This window comes from Heteronotia binoei, chromosome 19 (assembly GCF_032191835.1).
Source record: "Heteronotia binoei isolate CCM8104 ecotype False Entrance Well chromosome 19, APGP_CSIRO_Hbin_v1, whole genome shotgun sequence".
Classification (NCBI taxonomy): domain Eukaryota; kingdom Metazoa; phylum Chordata; class Lepidosauria; order Squamata; family Gekkonidae; genus Heteronotia; species Heteronotia binoei.
This window is the reverse complement of record NC_083241.1, coordinates 34,998,554-35,024,785: the sequence shown is the minus strand read 5'-3', so window position 1 is coordinate 35,024,785 and position 26,232 is coordinate 34,998,554. Positions and strand designations below refer to the sequence as shown.

The window sequence follows — 26,232 nt, the reverse complement described above, 5'->3', positions numbered from 1 at the left end:
TTCTGCAATCTGGAGGTCAGTTGTCATTTGGGGAGATCTCCAGGTCCCACCTGGAAGATGGCAACCCTATTATCATGGGTGGAGAGGTCGTAGCGTGAGGTAGATTGGCTTGTCTGGGATCAAGATAAGTTCAAAAGTGGTACCGATGTCCATTCCTCTCTTGGTTTCAATTTTGAAGTTTTCGAGCATCTGGGAGAAAGGAAAGGAAAGGAAAGGAAAGGAAAGGAAAGGAAAGAAAGAAAGAAAGAAAGAAAGAAAGAAAGAAAGAAAGAAAGAAAGAAAGAAAGAAAGAAAGAAAGAAAGAAAGAAAGAAAGAAAGAAAGAAAGAAAGAAAGAAAGAAAGAAAGAAAGAAAGAAAGAAAGATGATAGACATTTTAAAGGGATAATGATAAAGTAGAAGCATAATAAAAAATAATACACCCACTTCCCCTCCCCACATATATATTTCCTGTAAATACAAATTGCTGTAAGCCTAAAAATACATAAAAAGCACCCCAATGCTGGGTCATGGTTTAATTCAAGTGACAGCAATTTGAACAGAAACCCCACTGGTGGACCTCCTGATGGCACCTGGGTTTTTTGGCCACTGTGTGCGACGCAAAAGCTACGCGGCTCTTCCTGGTGCTGCGAAATCCGCGCAGACGCAGCGCGGTGAAGAGGGACATCGCTCCGGGGTAAGGTAAGTGGGAAAACGGCCAGAGTGTTAAACTGGATGGGCCACTGGCCTGATCCAACATGGCTTCTCTTATGTTCTTATGTGACACAGAGTGTTGGACTGGATGGGCCACTGGCCTGATCCAACATGGCTTCTCTTATGTTCTTATGTGACACAGAGTGTTGGACTGGATGGGCCACTGGCCTGATCCAACATGGCTTCTCTTATGTTCTTATGTGACACAGAGTGTTGGACTGGATGGGCCATTGGGCTGATCCAACACGGCTTCTCTTATCTTCTTATGTGACATAGAGTGTTGGATTGGATGGGCCTTTGGCCTGATCCAGCATGGCTTCTCTTATGTGACACAGAGTGTGGGATTGGATGGGCCATTGGCCTGATCCAACATGGCTTCTCTTATGTTCTTATGGGTTGGGGGAGAGAGAGTTGGAAGGAACCTCTCTGCTTGCATGCAAGGTTAGGTCCCTTCTTGACTCCAAAGTTTTAGGGCTGGCTGCCTCGACATGGCCACTTTCAGAGTCTCCAGCTTTTGCCCCTACCCCAGAAAGCTTCTGAGAAGCGGCAAACCCCGCAGTGGATGAGAAAAGGTGACCTTTGACTTTTAAAAAGGCCCCCTGACTTTTAAAATCCTGGCTACAGCTCTGACACACACACACGCATGCTGGGATCTCAAGCATTTCCCACCTGCAGCAGGACTGTTTGTGGGAGGACAGGGGGCAGGAACTCCTTAGCATATTAGGTCACACCCCTCTTATGTAGCCAATCCTTCAAGAGCTTACAGTAGGCCCTGTAAGAAGAGCCCTGTAAGCTCTTGGAGGATTGGCTACATAAGAGGGGTGTGACCTAATATGCTAAGGAGTTCCTGCTTCAAAAAAAGCCCTGTGACGGGGGCACACTCACATGGATCATGAAGAGATGCATCTCCAGCTCTGCGATCCTGCGGCCGATGCACTGTCGTGGCCCAAAGCCGAAGCTCAATCCTCGGAAGTGTTTGGAGTCCGTGTTCAGCCATCTGTCCGGGTTAAACTGCTCGGGCCGGGTGAAGAATCGGGGGTCCCGGCCCATGGCGTAGATCCCTACCTGCACCAGCGTCTGTGCGGAGGAGAGAAGGAATCAGACAGTCAAACGCTGTCATGGGCTTCCCACGTCAGATCTCCAAAGCAGCTGAGATGTAATGTTGGACGCAGGGCTTTTTTTTTTGAGCCAGAACGCACAGGAACGCTGTTCCAGCTGGACCGGCATCCGGGGGTGTGGCCTAATAATAAAAAGCCTTGCGTGAAACAATGGTGACATCAGAAGGTGTGGCTTCATATGCAAATGAGTTCCTGCTGGTCTTTTTCTACCAAAAAAAGCCCTGGTTGGATGCATCTTTTGTTTACAAAAAGCGGGTCCATTTTATGCCATTTCTGGGGTGAAACTAGATATTTTAATCAGTGGTTAAGAGTGGCAGACTCTAATCTGGAGAACGGGGTTAATTCCCTGCTTCTCCACATGAAGCCAGCTGGGTGACTTTGGGCCAGTCACAGTCCTCTCAGAGCTCTCTCAGCCCCTAAACACAAAGTCTAGCTCACCACTAGCATAACACTAAGAGCTAGATCTTAGGATCCCCTGACTATTCTACAGACGATGGAAGATGGAAAAGGGGGAAGACAATATTTGATAATATTATTACAACGATAACAATTACAACTAAAGAATAACAACGTCCTGTCTGCCACCCACAAAGTCCTATGACCAGATACAAATAAGTGCAGTCTTTTCGCAGCTAAGAAGGACCAGTGGTGGAGATGAGGAGTGCAAAAGTCTTTTGTCGATGCCCGGCGTATTCAAAAGCTGTGTCTTGAAATGCAGCCAGCGATTTGTTCCTATGTGACAAGGTTGTGTGTGTTCCCTTGTTCCACTTTTCACTTGTTTCACTTTGTGGATGGCAGACGGGACGTTCCATTATTCTTTAGCGGTAATTCTTACCGTTGTAATAATTGTGAACGTTATATAAGTTTTTCTACAATGACAGCGGTTGTTATTTTTGAGACTGGTCATTGTGGAAGCCTTTGGCACGCATCCCAGGCCCCACCTGGAGGGTGGCACCCGTATTTCCATGCCGGATGCTCACCTTGGCAGGGATGAAATAATTCTGAAGGATGATCTCTTCTGTAGTGTACCTCTGTATGGTCACAGCAACGGGGTGGAGCCTTGAGGAGAGAAAAGGAACAGAAGTAACGTTTACCCACGCAGTGAACTTTCTATGCAAGAGACAAACTGATTTCATCACATACAATCCACTTCTTCGAACAAAACCAAGCTAGAATCCCCATGATTTACAGGACAAGTGTCCACCAAGCAGATTTTAGGTGTTAAGGCACAACTAATCTTTGCTAAGCATAACTCGTCTTTACTAGGGGTATGATACTCTTAGTTAAGGACATACAAAGAGCCTACTTGAATCAAAAGGCCTAGTCTTGCATCCCTTACAAGAATTCCATCAACCCTTACAAGAATTCCATCAACCAGCAGATCCTTGGTGGCCTGCTAGATCTTGGTCCAATGCTGGAAAGTGTCCAACAGTGAGCCATGAGTGTGCTGGAAGTGGCTGCGGCTCAGTGACAGAGCATCTGCTTGGCATGCATGATGCAGAAGGTCCCTGGTTCAATCCCCAGCATCTCCAGACAAAAGGACCAGGCAGAAGGTGACGTGGAAATACCTCTGCCTGAGACCCTGGCTCAGTGGTAGAGCATCTGCTGGGTATATGGAAGGTCCCAGGTTCAATCCTCGTCATCACCAGGTAAAAGGACCAGGCAGCAGGTAATATGGAGGACCTCAGCCTGAGACCCTGGAGAGCCACTGAGTAGACAATACTGACATTGATGGACCAAGAGTCTGTTCCAGCAGAAGACAGATCCACGTGGTATCTTCAGCCCAATCCCTGTTGCATTTCAGCTTTCCATCTATCTGAAAGCATGCAGAGGTATTATAATTCGCCACTGTACTGTTAACATCAACAAACCACAATGAACCTGGTGGGGCTGACCATGGCCACAGTGGGAGGGCTTCTAGTGTCCTGGCCCCACTGATGGACCTCCTGATGGCACCTGGGTTTTTTGGTCACTATGTGACACAGAGTGTTGGACTGGATGGGCCACTGGTCTGATCCAACATGGTTTCCCTTATGTTTTTATGATGCCATGGTTGAGAATGGCATAGAAATGTAAATTTTGTCAAGAGGAAATTCAGTTTCTTTACCCTTCAAAGTTCTGGAAATAAATACATGAAGCTCCCTGATGCTGAATCAGACTACTAGACCATCAGGGTCAATGTTCTGAACTCAGACTAGCAGCAGCTCTTCAGGGTCTCAGGCAGAGGTCTCCCCCATCACCTACTGCCTGGTCCTTTTAACTGGAGATTCCAGACATTGAACCTGAGACCTTCTGCATGCCAAGCAGAGGCTCTACCACTGAGCCAGGACCTCACATCAATACATATGAACACACATAAAGCTGACTCATGCTAAATCCAGGCCTGTATTGCCTACTTGGACTGGCAGTGGCTCTCCAGGGTCTCAGGCAGCAGCCTCTCATGTTACCAACTGCCTAGACTTTCAACTGGAGATGCCGGGGATTGAACCTGGGACCTTCTGCATGCCAAGCAGATGCTCTACCACTGAGCCAGGGCCCCAGATCAAGGTCTTTCCCATCCCCTACTAAATAATCCATTCAACTGGAGATGCCGGGGATTGAACCTGGGAACTTCTGCATGCCAAGCAGATGCTCTACCATTGAGCCAGGGCCCCAGATCAAGGTCTTTTCCATCCCCTACTAAATAATCCTTTGAACTGGAAATGCTGGGGATTGAAGCTGGGGCCTTCTGCATGCCAAGCAGATAATCTACCACTGAGTCAGGGTCTCATGCCAAGATCTTTCCCATCCCCTCCTAACTGACTCTTTGAACTGGAAAGGCTGGGAATTGAATCTGGGACCTTCTGCATGCAAAGCAGATGATATACCACTGAGTCAGGGTCCCAGCTCAAGGTCTTTTCCATCCCCTACTAAATGATCCTTTGAACTGGAGATGCCCAGGGATTGAAGCTGAGACCTTCTGCATGCCAAGCAGATGCTCTACCACTGACCCAGGGTCTCATGTCAAGGTCTTTCCCATTCCCTACTAAATGATCCTTTGAACTGGAGATGCCCAGGGATTGAACCTAGGACCTTCTGCATGCCAAGCAGATGCTCTACCATTGAGACAGAGTCTCAGATCAAGGTCTTTCCAATCCCCTACTAACTAATCCTTTGAACTGGAGATGCCCAGGGATTGAACCTGGGATGTTCTGCATACCAAGCAGATGCTCTACCACTGAGTCAGGATCTCAGATTAAGGTCTTTTCCATCCCCTACTAACTGATCCTGTGAACTGGAGATGCCCAGAGATTGAACCAGGGACCTTCTGCGTGCTAAGCAGATGCTGTACCACTGAGCCAGAGTCCTAGATCAAGGTCTTTCCCATCCCCTACTAATTGATCCTGTGAACTGGAGATGCCCAGGAATTCAACCTGGGACCTTCTGCATGCCAAGCAGATGCTCTACCACTGAGCCAGGGTCTCAGATCAAGGTCTTTCCCATCCTCTAATAAGTGATCCTTTGAACTGGAGATGCTGGGGATTGAACCTGGGACCTTCTGCGTGCCAAGCAGATGCTCTACCACTGAGTCAGGGTCTCATGTCAAGGTTTTCCCATCCCTTACTAACTGATCCGTTGAACAGGAAATGCTGGGAATTGAACCTGAGACCTTCTGCATGCCAAGAGATGATATACCACTGAGTCAAGGTGTCAGATCAAGATCTTTCCCATCCCCAACTAACTGATATTGTGAACTGGAGATGCCCAGAGATTGAACCTGGGACCTTCTGAATGCCAAGCAGATGCTCTACCACTGAGCCAGAGTCTCAGATCAAGGTCTTCCCCATCCCCTACTAACTCATCCTTTGAACTGGAAATGCCCAGGGATTGAACCTGGAACCTTCTGTGTGCCAAGCAGATGCTCTACCACTGAGCCAGGGTCTCAGATCAAGGTCTTCCCCATCCCCAACTAACTGATCCTGTGTACTGGAGATGCGCAGGGATTGAACCTGAGACCTTCTGCCTGACAAGCAGATGCTCTACCACTGAGACAGGGTCCCAGATCAAGGTCTTTCCAATCCCCTACTAACTGAGCCTTTGAACTGGAGATGCCCAGGGATTGAACCTGGGACATCTGCATACCAAGCAGATGCTCTACCACTGAGTCAGGGTCTCAGATTAAGGTCTTTCCCATCCCCTACTAACTGATCCTGTGAACTGGAGATGCCCAGGGATTGAACCAGGGACCTTCTGCGTGCCAAGCAGATACTCTACCACTGAGCCAGAGTCCTAGATGAAGGTCTTTCCCTTCCCTTAGTAATTGATCCTGTGAACTGGAGATGCCCAGGAATTCAACCTGGGACCTTCTGCGTGCCAAGCAGATGCTCTTCCACTGAGTCAGAGTCTCAGATCAAGGTCTTTCCTATTCCCTACTAGCTGATCCTTTGAACTGGAGTTGCCCGGGGATTTAAGCTGAGACCATCTGCATGCCAAGCAGATGCTCTACCACTGAGCCAGGGTCCCAGATCAAGGTCTTTTCCATTCCCTACTAACTGATCCTGTGAACTGGAGATGCCCAGGGATTGAACCTGGGACCTTCTGCATGCCAAGCAGATGCTCTACCACTGAGTCAGGATCTCAGATCAAGATCTTTCCCATCCCCTGCTACCTGGACCTTTTGAGTGGAGATGCTGAGGATTGAACCTGGGACCTTCTGCATGTCAAGCAGATGCTCTACTCCCAAGCCACAGAACCACAAAGACTGCAACGAACTCAGATCAGGACACCAGTACCTCAGCGTCTCCTTGATGGTAGCTCTCAGCAATGGGACCGACTTCAGCACCTTGACTGTATCCCCCTTTGCAGCAGCCCTGGCCGAGAGGATCTCTTCCCGCAGCCTCTCTTGCAAGGCAGGTGCCCGAGCCAGTTCAAACATCGTCCAAAGGAGGGACAAGGAGGTCTAGAGGCAGATCAGGGAAAGAAGATGAATGTCAAGGAGAAGCTGGCCATTGTGCAATTCTCCTGGAGCCTCAGTGAGGAAGGTGGAGTAACATTAACACAAAAATTTATGCCAATAAAGGTCTGAGCTGGAACTGGAACTGAATGACACAAAAATATTTTTTCTCAGCGCAGTGACAGATGTGACTCCAAACCATTGTTTAGAACAGGGGTGGCCAAACTTGCTTAATGTAAGAGCCACATAGAATAAATATCGGATGTTTGAGAGCCACAAGATATGAACGTCAGATGACTGTGATCAGGGAGCAAGGAAGGAAGGGAGGGAGGAAAATAAATGGGGAGGGAGGGAAGAGGTGGAAAGAGAGCAACTTTAAATGCATTCTCCAAGCCATCAGCTGGCTTGGTTGGAGAAGTGATTCAAAGAGACAGATGCCTTCTCCAAGGTGGTCAACAGGGCAGTGGAGGCTTCGAGAGCCACACAATATGTGTGAAAGAGCCACATGTGGCTCCCGAGCTGCAGTTTGGCCACCCCTGGTTTAGAATGACGTGCATCGACTTGAAAGAGCTCCACTTGACCTCTCTTTCTCCCCTCAGGTTTGTTTTTTTTTTTTTGCTGTTGACTTATGGCGACTCAGAAGGGTTTCCAACCAAGGCAAGAGATGTAAGAGGAGGTTTGCCATTGCCTGCCTCTGCACAGCAACCTTGGGCTTCCTTGGTGGTCTCCTATCCAAGTACTAACCAAGGCCGACTCTGCTTAGCTTCAAAGAGCTGACAAGATCAAGCTAGTCTTGGACCGTCCATGTCAAGGCAAGAGACACATAGAGGTGGCTTGCCTTTGCCTGCCTCTGCACAGCAACCCTGGATTTCCTTAGTGGCCTCCCAACTGAGTACTAACCAAGGCCCACTCTGCGTAGCTTCCAAGAGATGATGAGATCGAGCGAGCCTTGGCCATCCAGGTCAGGGCAGTGACAAACAGAGGTGGTTTTCCATTGCCTACCTCTGCGTAGCAACCCTGGACTTCCTCCGTAGTCTCCCACCCAAGTACTAACCAGGACCAGCCCTGCTTAGTTTTCGAGATCTGACAAGATTGAGCTAGCCTGAGCCATCCAGGTCAGGGCAGAGACAAACAGAGGTGGTTTGCCATTGCCTACCTCTGCGTAGCAACCCTGGACTTCCTTGCTGGTCTCCCATCCAAATACTAATTAAGGCCAACCCTGCTTAGCTTCTGACACCTAAGGAGATTGGCAGGGTTTGCACAGCAACACAGTTCTAGCTGGCTTGTAGTTAGAGGGTGTGGTCTAATATGCAAATGAGTCTCTGTTGGTCTTTTTCTACCAAATGAACCCCCCTGGAGATCGGGCTAACATAGGCTACAGTTAGCTTCCATTTAGTTATTCGGATAATCCATACGCCACCTCCCCAGCAACCTGCTTGAGATGTCTCTGGGCTTTTTTTGGTGGGAAAAGCCCAGCAGGAACTCATTTGCATATTAGGTCACACCCCCAATGTCACCATTGTTTCATACAGGGGGGTTTGGTGGGAAAAGCCCAGCAGGAACTCATTTGCATATTAGGTCACACCCCCTGATGTCACCATTGTTCCACATGGCTTTTTAATAAGAGAATGTCAGCAGGAACTCATTTGCATATTAGACCACACCATCTGACTCCAAGCCAGCCAGAACTGCGTTCCTGGGTGTTCCTGCTCAAAAGAAAAGCCCTGAGGTGGCTTACAACAAAGCCAAGAAAACAAAGTCATCAAACGGCACAGCCATCAAAAACTAAGCAGAGGAATTAAACCATGGCCTTAGAAAAAAACAACTAAGCCAGAGCAAGATGGAGAAGGTCGCAAGTCTCTGGGTGCTCACGCGTGATCAGAGGCCACAACACTGTCTGACAGGGCTCTGTTGTGCACCATGACACTGTTTGGCTTTAAGCACTGTAATATCATCACTGGGCATCAACGTGTCAACGCAACCCTCCCCTTCTTACCGTGTCCACCCCCCCGGCCATCATCTCTGTCACGCTGGCTTTGATATCTTCGATGGGCAACTTATTCTGCAGCAAGAGGCTGCCTAAGAGGCCCATATATTCCTTGGGGCTTTTCTGGTTCAGATGGAGGTCTCGGTAGATTTTCTGAATGCACTTGTCAGCTGAAGAAGTGGAGAGAAAGCATACACAGATGCAGAAATGTAATTTACTGGCACAGGGGGCTGCCCAGAAGGTTAAGAGTTGTTTCTGTAGGCTTAGATTCAGTTAGGGTCGCCAATCCCCAAGTGGGCCAGGGGATCCCCCAGTTTGGAGGCCCTCCCCCCATTTCAGGGTCATCAGAAAGCGGGGGTGGAGGAGAGAAATGTCTGCTGGGCACTCCATTATTCCCTATGGAAAATGATTCCCATAGGATATAATGCAGAATTGATCCGCTGGTATCTGGGGCTCAGGGGGGAGGGTTGTTTTTTGAAGTAAAGGCACCAGATTTTCAACATAGCATCCAGTACCTCCCCAAGTTTCAAAAGGATTGGATCAGGGGGTCCAGAAGGAAGAAAAGAAGAGAGGGAGGGAGGGAGGGAGGGAGGGAGGAAGTAAGGAAGGAAGGAAGGAAGGAAGGGAGGGAGGAAGGAAGGGAGGGAGGGAGGGAGGGAGGAAGGGAGGGAAGGAGGAAGGGAGGGAGGGAGGAAGGAAGGGAGGGAGGGAGGGAGGGAGGGAGGGAGGGAGGAAGGAAGGAAGGAAGGAAGGAAGGAAGGAAGGAAGGAAGGAAGGAAGGAAGGAAGGGAGGGAGGGAGGGAGGGAGGAAGGGAGGGAAGGAGGAAGGGAGGGAGGGAGGGAGGAAGGAAGGGAGGGAGGGAGGGAGGGAGGAAGGGAGGGAGGGAGGGAGGAAGGAAGGAAGGAAGGAAGGAAGGAAGGAAGGAAGGAAGGAAGGAAGGAAGGAAGGAAGGAAGGAAGGAAGGAAGGGAAGGGAGGAAGGCAGGGAGGGAGGGAGGGAGGAAGGAAGAAGGAAGGAAGGAAGGAAGGAAGGAAGGAAGGAAGGAAGGAAGGAAGGAAGGAAGGAAGGAAGGAAGGAAGGAAGGAAGGAAGGAAGGAAGGAAGGAAGGAAGGAAGGAAGGAAGGAAGGAAAATAGATGGGGAGGGAGAGAGAGGTGGGGGAAAAGCAACTAATTTTAAATGCATTCTCCAAACTGTTGGCTGGCTTGGCTTGCAAGTTGCAGAAGTGATTTAAAGAGAGAAAGGCCTTTCACACAATATGTATGAAAGAGCCACAGTTTGGGCACCCCAGTTCTAGCATTTGGTAAAAAAGTCTATGGTTCTGCTCACCAAGCAAGAAAATGACGTCCCAGGCCTTGATGTGGTCCTGCCAAGTCTTGGAGTTGATCCTGCGTAGAAAGCCTGGTGGGATGTAGAGCATGGGCGAGGTGGTGTGAAACATGGTGGTGATGGCGTTGATGAACTCCTGGGCCTCGGGGTCGATGAAGTCCTGCAGAAGGCCCAGGCGTGTCCCGTACAGGACGTTGCAAACCGCTGGGGGGAAAGGACCAGATGGAGAGATGAGGACACCATTACTAGTTTCTCCTCAGGGAATCAATCAAACTATGGACCACAGGTGGCCAAACTGTGGCTCAGGAGCCACATGTGGCTCTTTCACACATATTGTGCGGCTCTCAAAGCCCCCACTACCCCATCAGCTGGCTTGGAAAAGGCATTTCTCTAAATCACTTCCTCAAGCTAGCAGCTTGAAAAATGCATTGAAAGTTGCTTTCTTTCTACCTCTCTCTCTCCATTTTTCTCCTTCCTTCCTTCCTTCCTTCCTTCCTTCCTTCCTTCTTCCTTCCTTCCTTCCTTCCTTCCTTCCTTCCTTCCTTCCTTCCTTCCTTCCTTCCTTCCTTCCTTCCTTCCTCCCTCCCTCCCTCCCTCCCCTTCCTTCCTTCCTTCCTTCCTTCCTTCCGTTATCTGATGTTTATTCTGTGTGGCTCTTGTGTTAACCAAGTTTGGTCACCCCTGCTCTGGACCCGACTGACAAATCTGCTGCCCTTCAGGGGCTCTGCGTAATACGCGCTATCCAGTCGCTTCCGACTTACGGCAAATTGAATCGATGGCCTCCAAAACATCCTATCCTTAACACCCTTGCTCTGATCACATACCATTGTGGGAAGTGCCTTTGCCAAGCTGCACCTGAAGAAATGAGCAGTGGCTCCCAAAAGCTCCTACCCTGCCACGAATTTTGTTGGTCTTTAAGGTGCTATTGGCTCTGAATGGACCTTGAGCAGTGTTCCCTCTAAGCTGAGATAGTGCGGGTTAGCGCATTGTTTTTTAGCCTCCAGCTCACACATTTTTGTCTTTATAGGGTTGCCAGGTCTGTATTGGAAAATACCTAAAATACCTGAGGAGTTTGGCAATGGATCCAGGAGAGGGCGGGGTTTGGGGAGGGGAGGGGCCTCGGCATGGGACAATGCCCTAGAGTCCAGCCTCCCAAGCAGCCCTTTTCTGCAGGGGAGCCGATCTCTGCCAGCTGGAGGTCAGCTGCAAAAGCAGGAGATCTCCAGGCCCCACCTGGAGGCTGGGAACTTACCTCAGGGAAAATGACCCCAGAGCAAGGTAATTTCTGCAGGAGCTCACCACTTTAATGCCAGATCACAAAGTAGAATTTTTGCTCACAAAACTCCACAGCTTAGAGGGTAGTGTCGACGGAGACTTTATCTTCTGGACCTTAATAGGAAGGCATATAATTGCAACACTATCCAGGGTGTCTGCATCTGATTATGACACAAGGCAGCATCATAGGAGGCCTCCCAAATACTCTTTTGCCTTAACGTTATTGATTATAAACTTAAAACTCCTTTTTGGTCCTACATTTATGAACTTTTTGTATTTAAAGAAGAAGAAGAAGAAGAAGAAGAAGAAGAAGAAGAAGAAGAAGAAGAAGAAGAAGAAGAAGAAGAAGAAAGAAGAAGAAGAAGAAGAAGAAGAAGAAGAAGAAGAAGAAGAAGAAGAAGAAGAAGATTTATACCCTGCCCTAAGTGCGCAGACTCTTAATCTGGGAGAGCCGGGTTTGATTCCCCACTCCTCTGCTTGCACCTTCTGAGATGGCCTTGGGTCAGCCATAGCTTTCATAGAAGCTGTCCTTGAAAGGGCAGATGCTGCAAAAGCATTCTTAGCCCCACCTACCTCACAGGGTGTTTGTTGTGTGGGGTGGGGAAGGTAGAGGAGACTGTGACCGCCTGAGACTCTGAGATTCAGAGTATAGGGCGGGATATAAATCCAAAATCTTCTTCTTTATCTTCCTCCCCCCAGCAGACACCCCCTGAGATGGGTGGGGCTGAGAGGATTCTCACAGCAGCTGCCCTTTCAAGGAGAACTCTGGCGAGAGCTATGGCTGACCCAAGGCCATTCCATTGCAGTATTAAGCCTAAGTGTGCAATCTATGCTTGACCACTGAAGAAAGCCAGTTTGGCCAAAACACATCAGGTCACGTTAAGTTATTTGTGCACATTGTACGGTTTTAACCTTGTATTAAGGCTACAGTTGGGCCCATAAATTATCCTGTAATAAAGACATGTACTTTTGATAATTTTGTATTATGTATATGTTTTATATTTTACACTGATTGTTTTTAGGGACTGGCCCTCAGATTTGCATTTATTTAGCCTTTCAGGTTCTTCATTCAATTATTTGGGTTTAAGTTTTTTGTTCCCCTCCTTTCTCTTCTTTATCCGCAGCTGCTACACAGAAGCGGGCAATGGCAAACTACCTCTACTCATCTCTTGCCTTAAAAATCTTACAGGGTCATCAGAAACTGGCTTGACTTGACGGCAATGTACACTACCAGTTTGGTAGGGTTGCCAGCCTCCAGGTAGGGCCTGGAGAGCTGCTTTTACAGCTGATCTCCAGCTGGCAGAGATCAGCTCCCCTGGAGAAAATGGCTGCTTGGAAGGGTGGACTGTGTGGCATTGTCCCGTGCTGAGGATCCTCCCCTCCCCAAGCCCTGCCCTCTCGCCAAAGCCTCCAGGTATTTTCCAACACACACCTGGCAACCCTAGTTTGACACAAGGAATACAACATTCTGGCAACAACACAAAGGGTTTGGATTTGGGATCATCCCCCTTATTGAGGGTCTCCCGGGTCACAAATGAGAAGAAGATGACCTGGGCGGGTATTTCTTCTAAGCTCACCTAATGTCCCTCACCCGTGAGCCTGGACAACTCCAAAGCTCCCTCCCCCCTGGCTGACTCACACTCCAGGGCGAAACGGAAAAGCTCATTGGTCAAGTCGGCTGTCCATCTTCCCTGTGGACTCTTCTCGATTTGCTTGTAGGCCCGCTTGACAAAGTTCCTCTCCCACCTCATTCAGGAGAGGCACAAAGTTGTTGATCACCTGAGGGGACAGGACTTCTTTGTTCAGGGTCAGCCGGTCTTGTCGCCAAGACTCACCGTTCCTAGTGGATGAAGAGAAAGAACGTTACTCTGGAACACTTTCTGTGCAAAGGCAGTTCAAGATGGGTCGCCGTGTTAGCCTTTCTGTAGCAATAGAAAAGAGCCAGAGTCCAGGAGCACCTTAACGACTAACAAACCTTTGTGGCAGGGTGAGAGCTTTCGAGAATCACTGCTCACTTCTCCAGATACAGTAGAATGTGAGTCCCTCTGTCTGAAATCACTCCACTCTCCAAGGACAGATGGACTCCCGTTCTAGCAGTAGAAAAGAGCAAGAGTCCAGAAGACTTAACAAAATTTGGGGCAGCAAAGTATGAACTTTTGTGAGTCACTGCTCACCTCTTCCGATTACAGCTTGATAGAGACTCTTCCTGTGTCTATCACAGGGGTGTCAAAGTCATTTGTTATGAGGGCCAGATTAAACATAAATGAGACCTTGCCAGGCTGGGCCAGGCCATGTCGGGCTGGGCCATGTGTGTACCTATTTAAGATTAGGTAGCTGAGATATAAACTTCATTAAGGACACAGACAAACAGGATTAATTTTTTTTAAAACCCCTTAAAATAAAACATGGTTAAAACGTTAGCGCTCATTGGTCTTTCTTTGTATTTCTCCCATGGGATTCAGGGAACTGGGCAAAGGAAGTTCTGGTTCTTTCCTTCCTTTTCCGGGGACCAGGAGGGGGAGGAGCTTCAGCCAATAGAAGGAAGAGAGGCTTGGCTCAGTAGCTCTGCTGTGTGATTGAGAGAGCTGGCAAAGCAAGCTATCCCTCCCCCCCTTTATCCCCAAGGGAAGAGCCTCCGCCAGTGGAGAAAGTAGAGGCTTTGCTCTGAAGCACGATTGAGCTGCACGTTTGAGCAAGCCTTGCAAAGCAAAGTGTGATGCAGAAGGAAGAAAGAGAGAGTGAGAAGAACGCAGGTGACAGCCAGTTGCTCGGGGGGGCTTATAGGAGCCCTCTGGAGACCTGATTCTGCCCCTGGGCTGCATATTTGACACCCCTGGTCTATCATCTACACCTGGACCTTGGAAAAGCTTTTGACAAAAAGGTCATAATGTCCTCTTAAAGGAAAGCAGAGGATAGGACTGGCAATGAATCGTGTGCAACTGGGGAATATGTTTTCATAAGAACATCAGAAGAGCCCTGCTGGATCAGAGCAGTGGTCCATCCAGCCGAGCATCCTATCTCACTAAGTGACCAACCAGTTCCTCTGGAGGGGCCAACAACAGGGCAAAGAGGCCGAAGCCGCCATAAAAACATCAGAAGAGCCCTGCTGGATCAGAGCAATGGTCCATCTAGTCCAGCATCCTGTCTCACAAAGTGGCCAACCAGTTCCTCTAGAGGGCCAACAACAGGGCACAGAGGCTGAGGCCTTCCCTAGATAAGAACATCAGAAGAGCACTGCTGGATCAGACCAGTGGTCCATCTAATCTAGCATCCTGTCTCCCAGAGAGGCCAACCAGTTAGGGTTGCCACTGCTTCCCAGGTGGTGGCCAAAGATCTCCCACTATTACAATTGATCCCCAGATGACAGAGCTCACCTGGAGAAAATGGGCACTTTGGAAGAAGGGCTCTATGTCATTATACCCCCATTGAAATCCCACCCATCTCCAAGTCAGTTTGGTGTGGAGAGTCAGTTTGGTGTAGTGGTGAAGTGTGCCGACTCTTATCTGGGAGAACTGGGTTTGATTCCCCACTCCTCCACTTGCACCTGCTAGCATGGCCTTGGGTCAGCCAGAGCTCTGGCAGAGGTTGTCCTTGAAAGGGCAGCTGCTGTGGGAGCCCTCTGAGCCCCACCCACCTCACAGGGTGTATGTCGTGGGGGGAGAAGATATAGGAGACTGTAAGCTGCTCTGAGTCTCTGATTCAGAAAGAAGAGTAGGGTATAAATCTGCAATTCTTCTTCTTCTAGAATCCTCTCAGCACACCCACCTCACAGGGTGTCTGTTGTGGGGGAGGAAGGAAAAGGAGATTGTGAGCCACTCTGAGACTCTTCGGAGTGGAGGGCGGGATATAAATCCAATATCTTCATCTACCTCACAGGCTGTCTGTTGTGGGGGAGGAAGGGAAAGGAGATTGTGAGCCGTTCTGAGACTCTTCGGAGTGGAGGGCGGGATATAAATCCAATATCTTCATCTACCTCACAGGGTGTCTGTTGTGAGGGTGGAAGGGAAAGGAGATTGTGAGCCACTCTGAGGACTCTTTGGAGTGGAGGGCAGGATATAAATCCAATATCTTTATCTACCTCACAGGGTGTCTGTTGTGGGGGAAGAAGGGAAAGGAGATTTTGAGCTGCTCGGAGACTCTTCGGAGTGGAGGGCGGGATATAAATCCAATATCTTCATTTACCTCACAGGCTGTCTGTTGTGGGGGAGGAAGGGAAAGGAGATTGTGAGCCGTTCTGAGACTCTTCGGAGTGGAGGGCGGGATATAAATCCAATATCTTCATCTACCTCACAGGCTGTCTGTTGTGGGGGAGGAAGGGAAAGGAGATTGTGAGCCGTTCTGAGACTCTTCGGAGTGGAGGGCGGGATATAAATCCAATATCTTCATCTACCTCACAGGCTGTCTGTTGTGAGGGTGGAAGGGAAAGGAGATTGTGAGCCACTCTGAGACTCTTTGGAGTGGAGGGCAGGATATAAATCCAATATCTTCATCTACCTCACAGGGTGTCTGTTGTGGGGGAAGAAGGGAAAGGAGATTGTGAGCCACTCTGAGACTCTTCGGAGTGGAGGGCGGGATATAAATCCAATATCTTCATCTACCTCACAGGCTGTCTGTTGTGAGGGTGGAAGGGAAAGGAGATTGTGAGCCACTCTGAGACTCTTTGGAGTGGAGGGCAGGATATAAATCCAATATCTTCATCTACCTCACAGGGTGTCTGTTGTGGGGGAAGAAGGGAAAGGAGATTGTGAGCCACTCTGAGACTCCTTCGGAGTGGAGGGCAGGATATAAATCCAATATCTTCATCTACCTCACAGGCTGTCTGTTGTGGGGGGAGGAAGGGAATGGAGATGGTGAGCCGCTCTGAGACTCTTCGGAGTGGAGGGCAGGATACAAATCCAATATCTTCTTCTTCAAACTCTGCCATCTCTAGGCCCCACCCCATCCCCCAAATTGCCAGGAATTTCCCGAGGCAGAGCTATCAACCCTATATGGAGGTCAGTTGTAATTCTAGGAGATCTCCAGGCCCCACTTGGAGGCTCAACAAATCACAGGGGGAAGCCGTGGAATGACAACACTATACAGAAGCAAAAAGCTCAAGGCACAATACTGCAAATGGTATAAATTGTATTGAGAAATGTACAATAAAACACTTATGAAAAAGTTCTTGTCACACAATAATTCTGTACCATACATAGACAGTTGATTTCAATGCTGACTCGAAACTGACACACCTTAGTGCAAAATGCAATAGACCTCACTCAAAGTCCACGTAGGAGCTGTTAAAAGTAATAAAGAGCCATGCTCTGTCTTCTGTTGCTCACGTGGACTCAAAAAGAACTTGGTCCAGAAATCCCAACAGAAAAGAAGCATGCTACGGCAGACCGGTAATCAAAGCCATTTCTCAAAGCTTTGTCAGGCATTTGCTTGTAATCGGGATGCAATCACAGATTCACCTGGAGGCTGGCAAATCTACCTATCAGGAAGAAGCTACCCCCATGGCCCCTGACCATTAGATTAGATTAGGAAAAAACCAGTTTCCATTTGCGCCGCAAAAGCCGCGGGGACTTTGTGGCTCTTCCGGTTGCTCCGCGGCAATTGGTGCGAAATCCGTGCAGATCCTGCGCGGCGAAGAGGGGCGTCGCTGCCGATTAAGGGTCAGTGCGAAAACGCCCAGTGTTTTTCAACATTCCCTCCTTCCCGTCACACTTTTTTCTTGGGGGGGGGGGGGGCTAGATCTTGCTTTTTAAAAAAACTTTTTTAATTTTATAAATTTTTTTACAAAACATAAGGCTCTTACTTCAGAAGAACTCCGCAGGGCTTGTTCCGGAAGTCCCGGTAGGCCACCCAAGAGGGAACAGCGAACCGCTCCGGGTACAAGCCTTCGTTTTAAAGAGAGTCGCAGCATCTTCAGGATCGATGATATTGACGCTCTCGTAATTGCCCAGTTTCTCCCTGGAAAACAGAGAAAGAAAAATGTGAGAGGTGGATTTCTTTTCTTTCTCCCAGCCCCGGCACCCATGGCAGAAGAGAAGGAAGTTTGGACTGCCAGAAGTTTGGAGACCCAGTTTGGAGTAAGTGGTTAAGTGTGCGGACTCTTATCTGGGAGAACCGGGTTTGATTCCCCACTCCTCCACTTGCAGCTGCTGGAATGGCCTTGGGTCAGCCATAGCTCTGGCAGAGGTGGTCCTTGAAAGGGCAGCTGCTGTGAGAGCCCTCTCCAGCCCCACCCACCTCACAGGGTGTCTGTTGTGGGGGAGGAAGGTAAAGGAGATTGTGAGCCGCTCTGAGACTCAGAGATTCAGAGTGGAGGGCGGGATATAAATCCAATATCTTCATCTACCTCACAGGGTGTCTGTTGTGGAGGAGGAAGGTAAAGGAGATTGTGAGCCGCTCTGAGACTCTTCGGAGTGGAGGGCAGGATATAAATCCAATATCTTCTTCTTCTTCTTCTTATCCCAAAAATCTTGTTGGTGCCTAAGATGTTACTGGACTCAGATCCAGCTATTGGACTCCAATCTAGCGATTGTGTCCGAGAATTGTCACATTTGAGGAAGAACTAGAGTTGCCAGGTCCAATCCAAGAAATATCTGGGGACTTTGGGGGTGGAGCCAGGAGACATTGGGGGTGGAGCGGAGCCAGGAGCAAGGTTGTGACAAGCATAATTGAACTCCAAAGGGTGTTCTGGCCATCACATTTAAAGGGGCCGCACAGCTTTTAAATAGCCATCCAGCCATCTTGTGGATATTACGACCCATAGTAATGTAGCACCTTTTATCTATTTTAACTAACTTATTTACTATGTTATTGATTATTTAAAATTGTTGTTGTATTGTATTGTTTTATTGAACCATGGAATTCCATGCTTGTGAGCCGCCCTGAGCCCGCCTTTGGCGGGGGAGGGCAGGATATAAGAATAAATTTATTATTATTATTATTATTATTAAATGTTGTCCTTCCTTTGGAAATAAGGAATGATAGGGGCACCTTCTTTTGGGGCAGAAAGAATTGGACCCCCTGGTCCAACCTTTTTGAAACTTAGGAGGTGTTTGGAGGAGAGGCACTGGATGCTATGCTGCAAATTTGGTGCCTCTACCTCAAAAACCACGCCCCCCCCCCAAAGCCCCAGACACCCGCGCATCAATTCTCCATTATACTCTATGGGAACCTTGTCCATTGAATAGTAGGTGCAGCTGCATAACAATCCCTGGATGAGGAGAGCAGGCAACCAGCCAGCCACCAGGGGCTTTGCCACACCCCCAGCAGCCCTCATTAACCCCTGGAGAAGCCCGCACCACCCTTTCTCCACTTCTGATGTGATTTTGGGCAGTGGGTGGCTTGCTGGCCTTTTGACTGAGGGGGCAGCCCAGGAGAGCCCCAGGTGAGGGAGGCCTGCTTGTTCCGCCAGCCCAAGCAGGCTTCGCTCACCCGGGGCTCTCCTTTCTTGCATCGAGTTGCTTTAGGCTGGGGGGGGGGGCAGCAGCATATGCTAATGAGTTATGCTAATGAGCTCCAACACCTATTTTTCTACAAAACGACCCCTGGTTTTAAGATGAGGCTTCCTACAACAAAAAAAGACATTAGATATTGGGGGGGGGGGGGCATCCACACACACGTCATGATTAAAAGCTATTTCTAAACTTTTTTAAAATAGCAGGCGAAAACTGCATTGCTCAAGGCTATGTGCAGGACATGACACAGAAGACTGAAATTCTTTATTCCCAGTGTGAAGAATTGTTTTGTTAGGGGAGCGAGATTATAGCTGATGGCTACAGCTCATTCCATGAGGACCGTCAATCCCCAGGTGGGGCAGGGGATCCCCTGGTTTGGGGGCCTTCCCCCTCCCCCGCTTCAAGGTCATCAGAAAACGGGGGGGGGGAATATCAGCTGGGCACACCGTTATTCCCTATGGTGACCGATTCCCATAGGGTATAATGGAAAATTGATCTGGGGCTCTCTGGGGCTCAGGGAGGGGGGATCGTTTTTTGAGGTAGAGGCACCAAAGTTTCAGCATAGCATCTAGTGACTCTCCTCAAAAATATCCCCCCCCCCAGGTTTTAAAAAGGGGGGTCTAATTCTATGAGCCCCCAAAGAAGGTGCCCCTATCCTTCATTATTCCAAATGCAGGGAAGGCATTTAAAAGGACTGTGGTCCCTTTACATGTCCAGTTCAAGAAATATCTGGGGACTTGACCCTTTACATATCCAATTCAAATAATATCTGGGGTCTTTGGGGGTGGAGCTAGGAGACTTTGGGGGTGGACCCAGGAGCAAGGTTGTGACAAGCACAATTGAACTCCCACAGGAGTTCTTACATTACATTGAAAGGGACCGCACACCTTTTAAATGCCTTCCCTCCATTGGAAATAATGAAGGATAGGGGCACCTTCTTTTAGGGCTCATAGAATTGGACTCCCAGGTCCAATGCTTTCAAAAATTGGACGGTGTTTTGAGGAGAGCCACTAGATGCTATGCTGAAAATGTGGTGCCTTGACCTAAAAAAATACCCCCTCCCAGAGCCCCAGATACCTGTGTTCAATTCTCCATTATACCCTATGAGAACTGGTCTCCATAGAGTATAATGGAGTGCCCAACAGACATTTCCTCCCCTCCCCAACTTTTTTGATGACCCTGAAGTGACTAGGGGTTGGCAGGTCATGACATACAACACGAGGCTCAAAAGGCAAAGGAGAAGCAGAGGCGATTTGCCTTTGCCTTCCCCTGCAGAGCCTTCCTTGGTGGTCTCCCTTCTAAGTACCGACCCTGTTCAGCTTCCGAGATCTGATGAGATTGGGCTGTACTATGCTGCCTTCCCTCCCTGCATTTCGTTATAGACGACTAAAATTTCCTAGACGAAGGGGAAGGGGCAAATGAAGAACCGTAACTCACAAAGGCATTTTAGCTGCCCTCTGTTGGAAACAGGATGCTAGAGCAGATTGATTTCTAGTCCGATCAACTCGGGATGTTTTTCCCCCTTTGAGAATTATTTATACAGATGGATATGCTTAATCAGTGGATGATATTGACCAAGATTCATTTAACAGAACGTGCGTTCTCATTTCCTAGAAAAAGAGGTGCCGGAACTCATTAGCACAGCTCATTTGCATATGCCACACACCCCCTGACATTACCGGAAGGTAGACTAAATGATATCAGCTCAGCATCTACCTTCAAATGCTTCTTGAATTATAATTGTCAGAATAAAATCTTATTCCCATTATACTTTTTAGATAACTTTGAGAGCCAGTTTGGTGTAGTGGTTAAGTGTGCGGACTCTTATCTGGGAGAACCGGGTTTGATTCCCCACTCCTCCACTTGCACCTGCTAGCATGGCCTTGGGTCAGCCATAGCTCTGGCAGAGGTTGTCCTTGAAAGGGCAGCTGCTGTGAGAGCCCTCTCCAGCCCCACCCACCTCACAGGGTGTCTGTTGTGGGGGGGGGGGAGGTAAAGGAGATTGTGAGCCGCTCTGAGACTCTTGGGAGTGGAGGGCAGGATATAAATCCAATATCTTCTTCATCTTCTTCTTCTTTTTCCTATGTGGCCATAGTGGCATGATGAAGATTTCCGTCTGTCTGTTTTATATGCTTTGGTTATTTTCCCTTTTTTTTTTTGTGAGGGGAAATATCAGAAAGTTTGTCAAATCTTAGAACTCAGCAAAAATCTCACAAGGGGTTTGAACAAAGGAGCCCAGAAGCAAGTTTTTCTATTTTTTTTTGGGGGGGGGGCTTTAAGAAAGAAAGAGCACAATAAAATTTAGAGGTTCTGGAGCTCTGCTCCTGTGAGCTCCTGCCCAAAATGAGAACTGCTCATAGGGTGCTTCAAGGGTGGGGGAGAATAGCAAAGATGAATTTACCTGTAAATTGGTCCAAACTTCTGGAACTTCTGGACCATGATGTGGTGGACATTCCGAAACCATCTTCCTGCCAAAAGTTGTACAGGTTGAACCAGCTGGCTTTCCAGGTGCCAGGCAATTCCTTGAAGGGCCTAGCTACTTTCCCCTGAAGTGAAGAAGGGTACACCTCCCCAGAGATGGTGTGAACCCCACGGTAGCCGAGGGGCTGAGCGTCTTCAGCCTGGTGCAAAGTTCGCAAGTAGCTGGGTTGGGCCAGAGCTGGGATACGCAGACCATTTCTGGTTAACATTGAAAATAAAAAATAAAAAGAATGGGGAGAGAACCAGCCAGTCCGCTTGAGAGGCAAAAATGCTTTGGAATGATTCAACCTTGGCCAGATCTGGCTCTTATACTGGAGGGGGGAGGGTGCTTTCTCAAGGATATTGAGTACAAGGAATCCATTCCCCCCTACCTCACAAAGAGCAAACTGACAAGCAGTTACAGAATCAGCAACCCAGAAGTGATTAAGAAGATAAGAAGTGCCCTGCTGGATCAGACCAATGCTCCATCTAGCCCAGCATCCCGCCTCACACAGTGACCAGCCAGTTTCTCTGGAGGGCCAACAACTGGGCACAGAGGTTGAGGTCTTCACCTGTAAGAACATCAGAAGAGTCCTGCTGGATCAGAGCAGTGGTCCATCCAGTCCAGCATCCTGTCTCACACAGTAGCCAAACAGTTCCTCTGGAGTGTCAACAACAGCGCAGAGAGGCCAAGGCCTTCATTAGAACATAAGAAGAGCCCTGCTGGATCAGAGCAGTGGTCCATCTAGTCAGCATCCTGTCTCACACAGTGGCCAAACAGTTCCTCTGGAGGGCCAACAACAGGACTTAGAGGCTGAGGCCTTCATAAGAACATCAGAAGAGCCCTGCTGGATCAGACCAGTGGTCCATCTAGTCCAGCCTCCTGTCTCGCACAGTGGCCAAACAGTTCCTCTGGAGGGCCAACAACAGGACTTAGAGGCTGAGGCCTTCATAAGAACATCAGAAGAGCCCTGCTGGATCAGACCAGTGGTCCATCTAGTCCAGCCTCCTGTCTCGCACAGTGGCCAACCAGTTCCTCTGGAGGGCCAACAACAGGGCAGAGAGGCCGAGGCCTTCATTATAACATAAGAAGAACCCTGATGGATCAGACTGGTGGTCCATCTAGTCCAGCATCCTGTCTCACACAGTGGCAACCACTTCCTATGGAGGGACAACAACAGGGCAGAGAGGGGTTGAGGCCTTCCCTTGAGGTTGCCTCCTGGCTCTGGGATTCAGAGGCTTAAGTGCTTCTGAACTTGGGGGCTACCCTCAATCACCATGTCTAGTAGATATTGCTGGACTTATCATCCATGAATCAATCCCTTTGACAGCTGTTTATTCCTGTGGCCATCTCTATATCCTGGTATCAGATTCCACATTTTTATCACTCTCTGTGCAAAGAAGTATTTCCTTTTGTCTGTCCTGAACCTCCTGCCCATTAGATGGATTGGATGTCCTCGAGTTCTAGTCTTTTGGGAGAAAAAGTTCTTTGTCATCTCTCTCCGCTCCATGCGTTATTTTATAAACCTCTATCATGTCCACCCCCCACCCTCGTCACCTCTTTTCTAAACTGAAAAATTCTCAGAATCTTTGGCTTTTCCTCCTTGGGAAGGTGCTTCAAATCCCAAATAAGAACGTAAGAGAAGCCGTGTTGGATCAGGCCAAAAGTCTGCCCAGTCCAACACTCTGTGTCACACAGTGGCCAAATAATAATAATCTTGCTCGCCCTCCCCAGCACTTTCCTCAGCTCTGCAATGTCCTTTTGGAGCTACGGTGACCAGAATTGTACCCAGTATTCCAAATGAGTCAGTCAGTCGCTCTCTTTCAGTCTAACCTACCTCACAGGGGTATGGTGAGCATAAAACGAAGAAGGGAAAAGAGGAAGAGGACTAGAGCGAGATGCGCTGCCCTGAGCATCTTGAAGAAAGGGTAGAGAGGAATGTGAGCACAGAAAAAGAAATACTGAGGCAAGAAAAATGGCTGACTGCAATCCTTGAAGAAACAAAAATTCTATGAGGTGGGGAAGGAAAAAGAAATTGTGAGGGGAAAAATGGTTTGCACCAATGCCTGCTTTGAAGTCATAGGAAGTCTGTCAGATTAGGGGAAGAAAAGTTCTGCAAAGGGGGAAATGGCTGACACAGCTATACTTGCCCTGAAGAAACAGAACATCTGGGAGGTAAAATTCTGTGAGGGGAAATAAACGGCTGACAGCCATTCTTGCATTGAAGACTTGGGAAGTCTGCAAAAATAAATTTGGAGGGGAGAGGAAGTCTTATGAATGTTTCTAGAAGCCGATGTAAAAGATATGTGACTCACGAAAGCTTTACCCTGCCACAAATTTTGTTAGTCTTTAAGGTGCTATGGGACTCTTGCTCTTTTCTAATATCAAACACAAAAAAACGTAAGACAGCTGGTACGATATAGTGAAGAGAAAGAGAAGGCCGCAATGTACATATATGTCATTTTAGAAAAGAAGGAAGTGGAAAACTCTTGAAATAACATGTTAAAAACCAACAACCCTGGTTTGATAACAGAATGGGCATCATCCCTGAGAGAACAGAACACCAAGTTCACTTCAAGGACATAAATGACAGGCCAAAGCCAAAGAATGTAAGATGGTGGGGGAGGAGAGAGAAAATATAAAACTGAAAAAGAGGAGAGAGAAGAAAACTGAAACCGTGTTCTCCTACAAATATTTTTTTTAAGTAACTTTTCTTCAGCGCGATAAAAGTTCCCTTTTGCTTACCATCTTTCAACGTCCTTTAGCAATTCTTTGCATCTGGATTGTCGAAACAGAAAAATCTATTAACTGAAGTGCACTGAAAGGGCATTATCCAACGTGTGTGAAATGATCCCAAGAGGCCCAAGGGTGTATTATTTGATAAGGGAATGTATGCAAGCTAGGGATGCCAACCTTCAGGTGGCACCTGGAGATCTACCATTGTTACAATTTATCTCCAGGTTTATCTCCACTGTTGCAATTTATCAGTTCCTCTGGAGGAAATGGCTTATTTGAAGGACCGGGGGGGGGAATCTAGGGCATCATACTTTCCTGAAGTCTCTCCCCTCCCAAACCCCAATTTAAGGCTCTACCCCCCAAAATAGGGTTGCCAAGTCCAATTCAAGAAATATCTGGGGACTTTGGGGGTGGAGCCAGGAGACTTGGGGGTGGGACCAGGAGACATTAGGGGTGGAGCTAAGATCAAGGCTGTGACAAGCATAATTGAACTCCAAAGGGAGTTCTGGCCCTCACATTTAAAGGGACGGCACACCTTTTCAATTCCTTCCTTCCATAGGAAATAATGAAGGATAGGGGCACCTTCTTTTGGGGCTCATAGAATTGACCCCCTGGTCCAATCCTTTTGAAACTTGGGGGGTATTTTGGGAGAGGCACTAGATGCTATACTGAAAATTTGGTGCCTCTACCCCAAAAAGCAGCCACTCCAGAGCCCCAGATACCGGCAGATCAATTCTCCATGATTTTCTATGGGAATAAATCTCTATAGGGAATAATAGAGTTCCCAGCAGACATTTCCCTCCCCTCCCCCCGCTTTCTGACGACCCTGAAGTGGGGGGAGGGCCTTCAAACCGGGGGATCCCCTGCCCCCACCTGGGGATTGGCAACCCTACCCCAAAATCTACAAGTATTTTCCAACTCGGAGTTGGCAACCCTAATTCGTCCTCAGTTAACATAGGGATGACAATATTTATTGTCCGATACTATTACCATTAGGAATGTTGACTTGACAAATGCAAGTGTTGCCACCTCTGGCTTAGGAAATTCCTGGAGATTTAGGAGTGAGGAAACCCCAGTGCGGTATGCCCTAGAGCAGGGGTGTCAAACTCATTTGTCCTGAGGGGTGGATCTGACATGAATGAGATCTTGTCAGGCCGGGCCATGTGTGTACCTATTTAAGATTAGGTAGCAGAAAAATAGATGCTTTTGAGCTGTGGTGCTGGAGAAGAATCTTGAGAGTCCCTTGGACTGCAAGAAGATCAAATAAGTCAGTCCTAAGGGAAATCAACCCTGATTGTTCCTTGGAAGGTCAGATGCTGAAGCTGAAGCTCAAAGACTTTGGCTACCCCAAGAGAAGGGAGCACTCCCTGGAGAAGACCCTGATGCTGGGAAAGACAAAAGGCAAAAAAAGAAGGGGATGGCAAAAGATGAGATGGCTCGACAGTGTTACTGATGTAACAAACACGAATTTGAGTAGGCTTCGGAGGATGGTGGAAGACAGGAGGGCCTGGCATGACTTTGTCCATGGGGTCGCAAAGCGTCGGACACGACTGTGCGACTGAATGACAGCAACAACAAAAGGCAGAGATATAAACTGAGGCCCAGATAGCAGCCACTGCTAAGTCAGCCTTTTTTCATTTAAGGCGGGCAAGGCAGTTGGCCCCCTTCCTAGAGCGCCAGGACCTAGCAACAGTGATTCATGCAACGGTCACCTCGAGACTGGATTACTGTAATGCCCTCTACATGGGGCTGCCTCTGTGCCGAACCCGGAAGCTGCAGCTGGTGCAGAACGCGGCGGCTAGGCTGCTATTGGGGCTCCCAAAATGGGAGCACATACAGCCAGGGCTGCGCGGACTGCACTGGTTGCCAGTTACATACCGGATTCGTTACAAAGTGCTGGTTATTACCTTTAAAGCCCTATATGGCTGAGGACCTGCCTACCTGAGGGACCGTCTTTCCCCATATGAGCCCCAAAGAGCACTGAGGTCAGCAGGGAAGAACCTGCTGACCATCCCCAGGCCGAAGGAAGCAAAAGTACAGAGCACTCGCACGCGGGCCTTCTCTGTTGTAGCTCCACACCTATGGAACCAGCTCCCGGAAGAAGTACAGGCCCTGCAGGACTTTGAACAGTTCCGCAGGGCCTGCAAGACCATTCTCTTCGGGATGGCCTTCACCGATTAAAAGATAGACTGCTTAAGTGATTTTACCATCTGTTGAAATAGCACCAGGATGTTAATTTTATTAATTTTAGAA

General features: G+C 48.5%; 1 protein-coding gene across 1 annotated transcript; it reads right to left on the bottom strand.

The window, feature by feature from the left end:
* Positions 1–72: 72 nt before the first annotated feature.
* LOC132587721 (cholesterol side-chain cleavage enzyme, mitochondrial) lies at positions 73–21,485 on the bottom strand. The gene is given in 12 exon segments (XM_060260070.1): positions 73–189; positions 1,578–1,769; positions 2,791–2,869; positions 6,583–6,749; positions 8,740–8,900; positions 10,060–10,263; positions 12,974–13,067; positions 13,069–13,174; positions 17,132–17,222; positions 17,225–17,286; positions 21,184–21,238; positions 21,241–21,485. Coding segments are annotated over 12 exon segments (1,560 nt in total). The 5' UTR covers positions 21,473–21,485.
* Between the last annotated feature and the right edge of the window lie 4,747 nt (positions 21,486–26,232).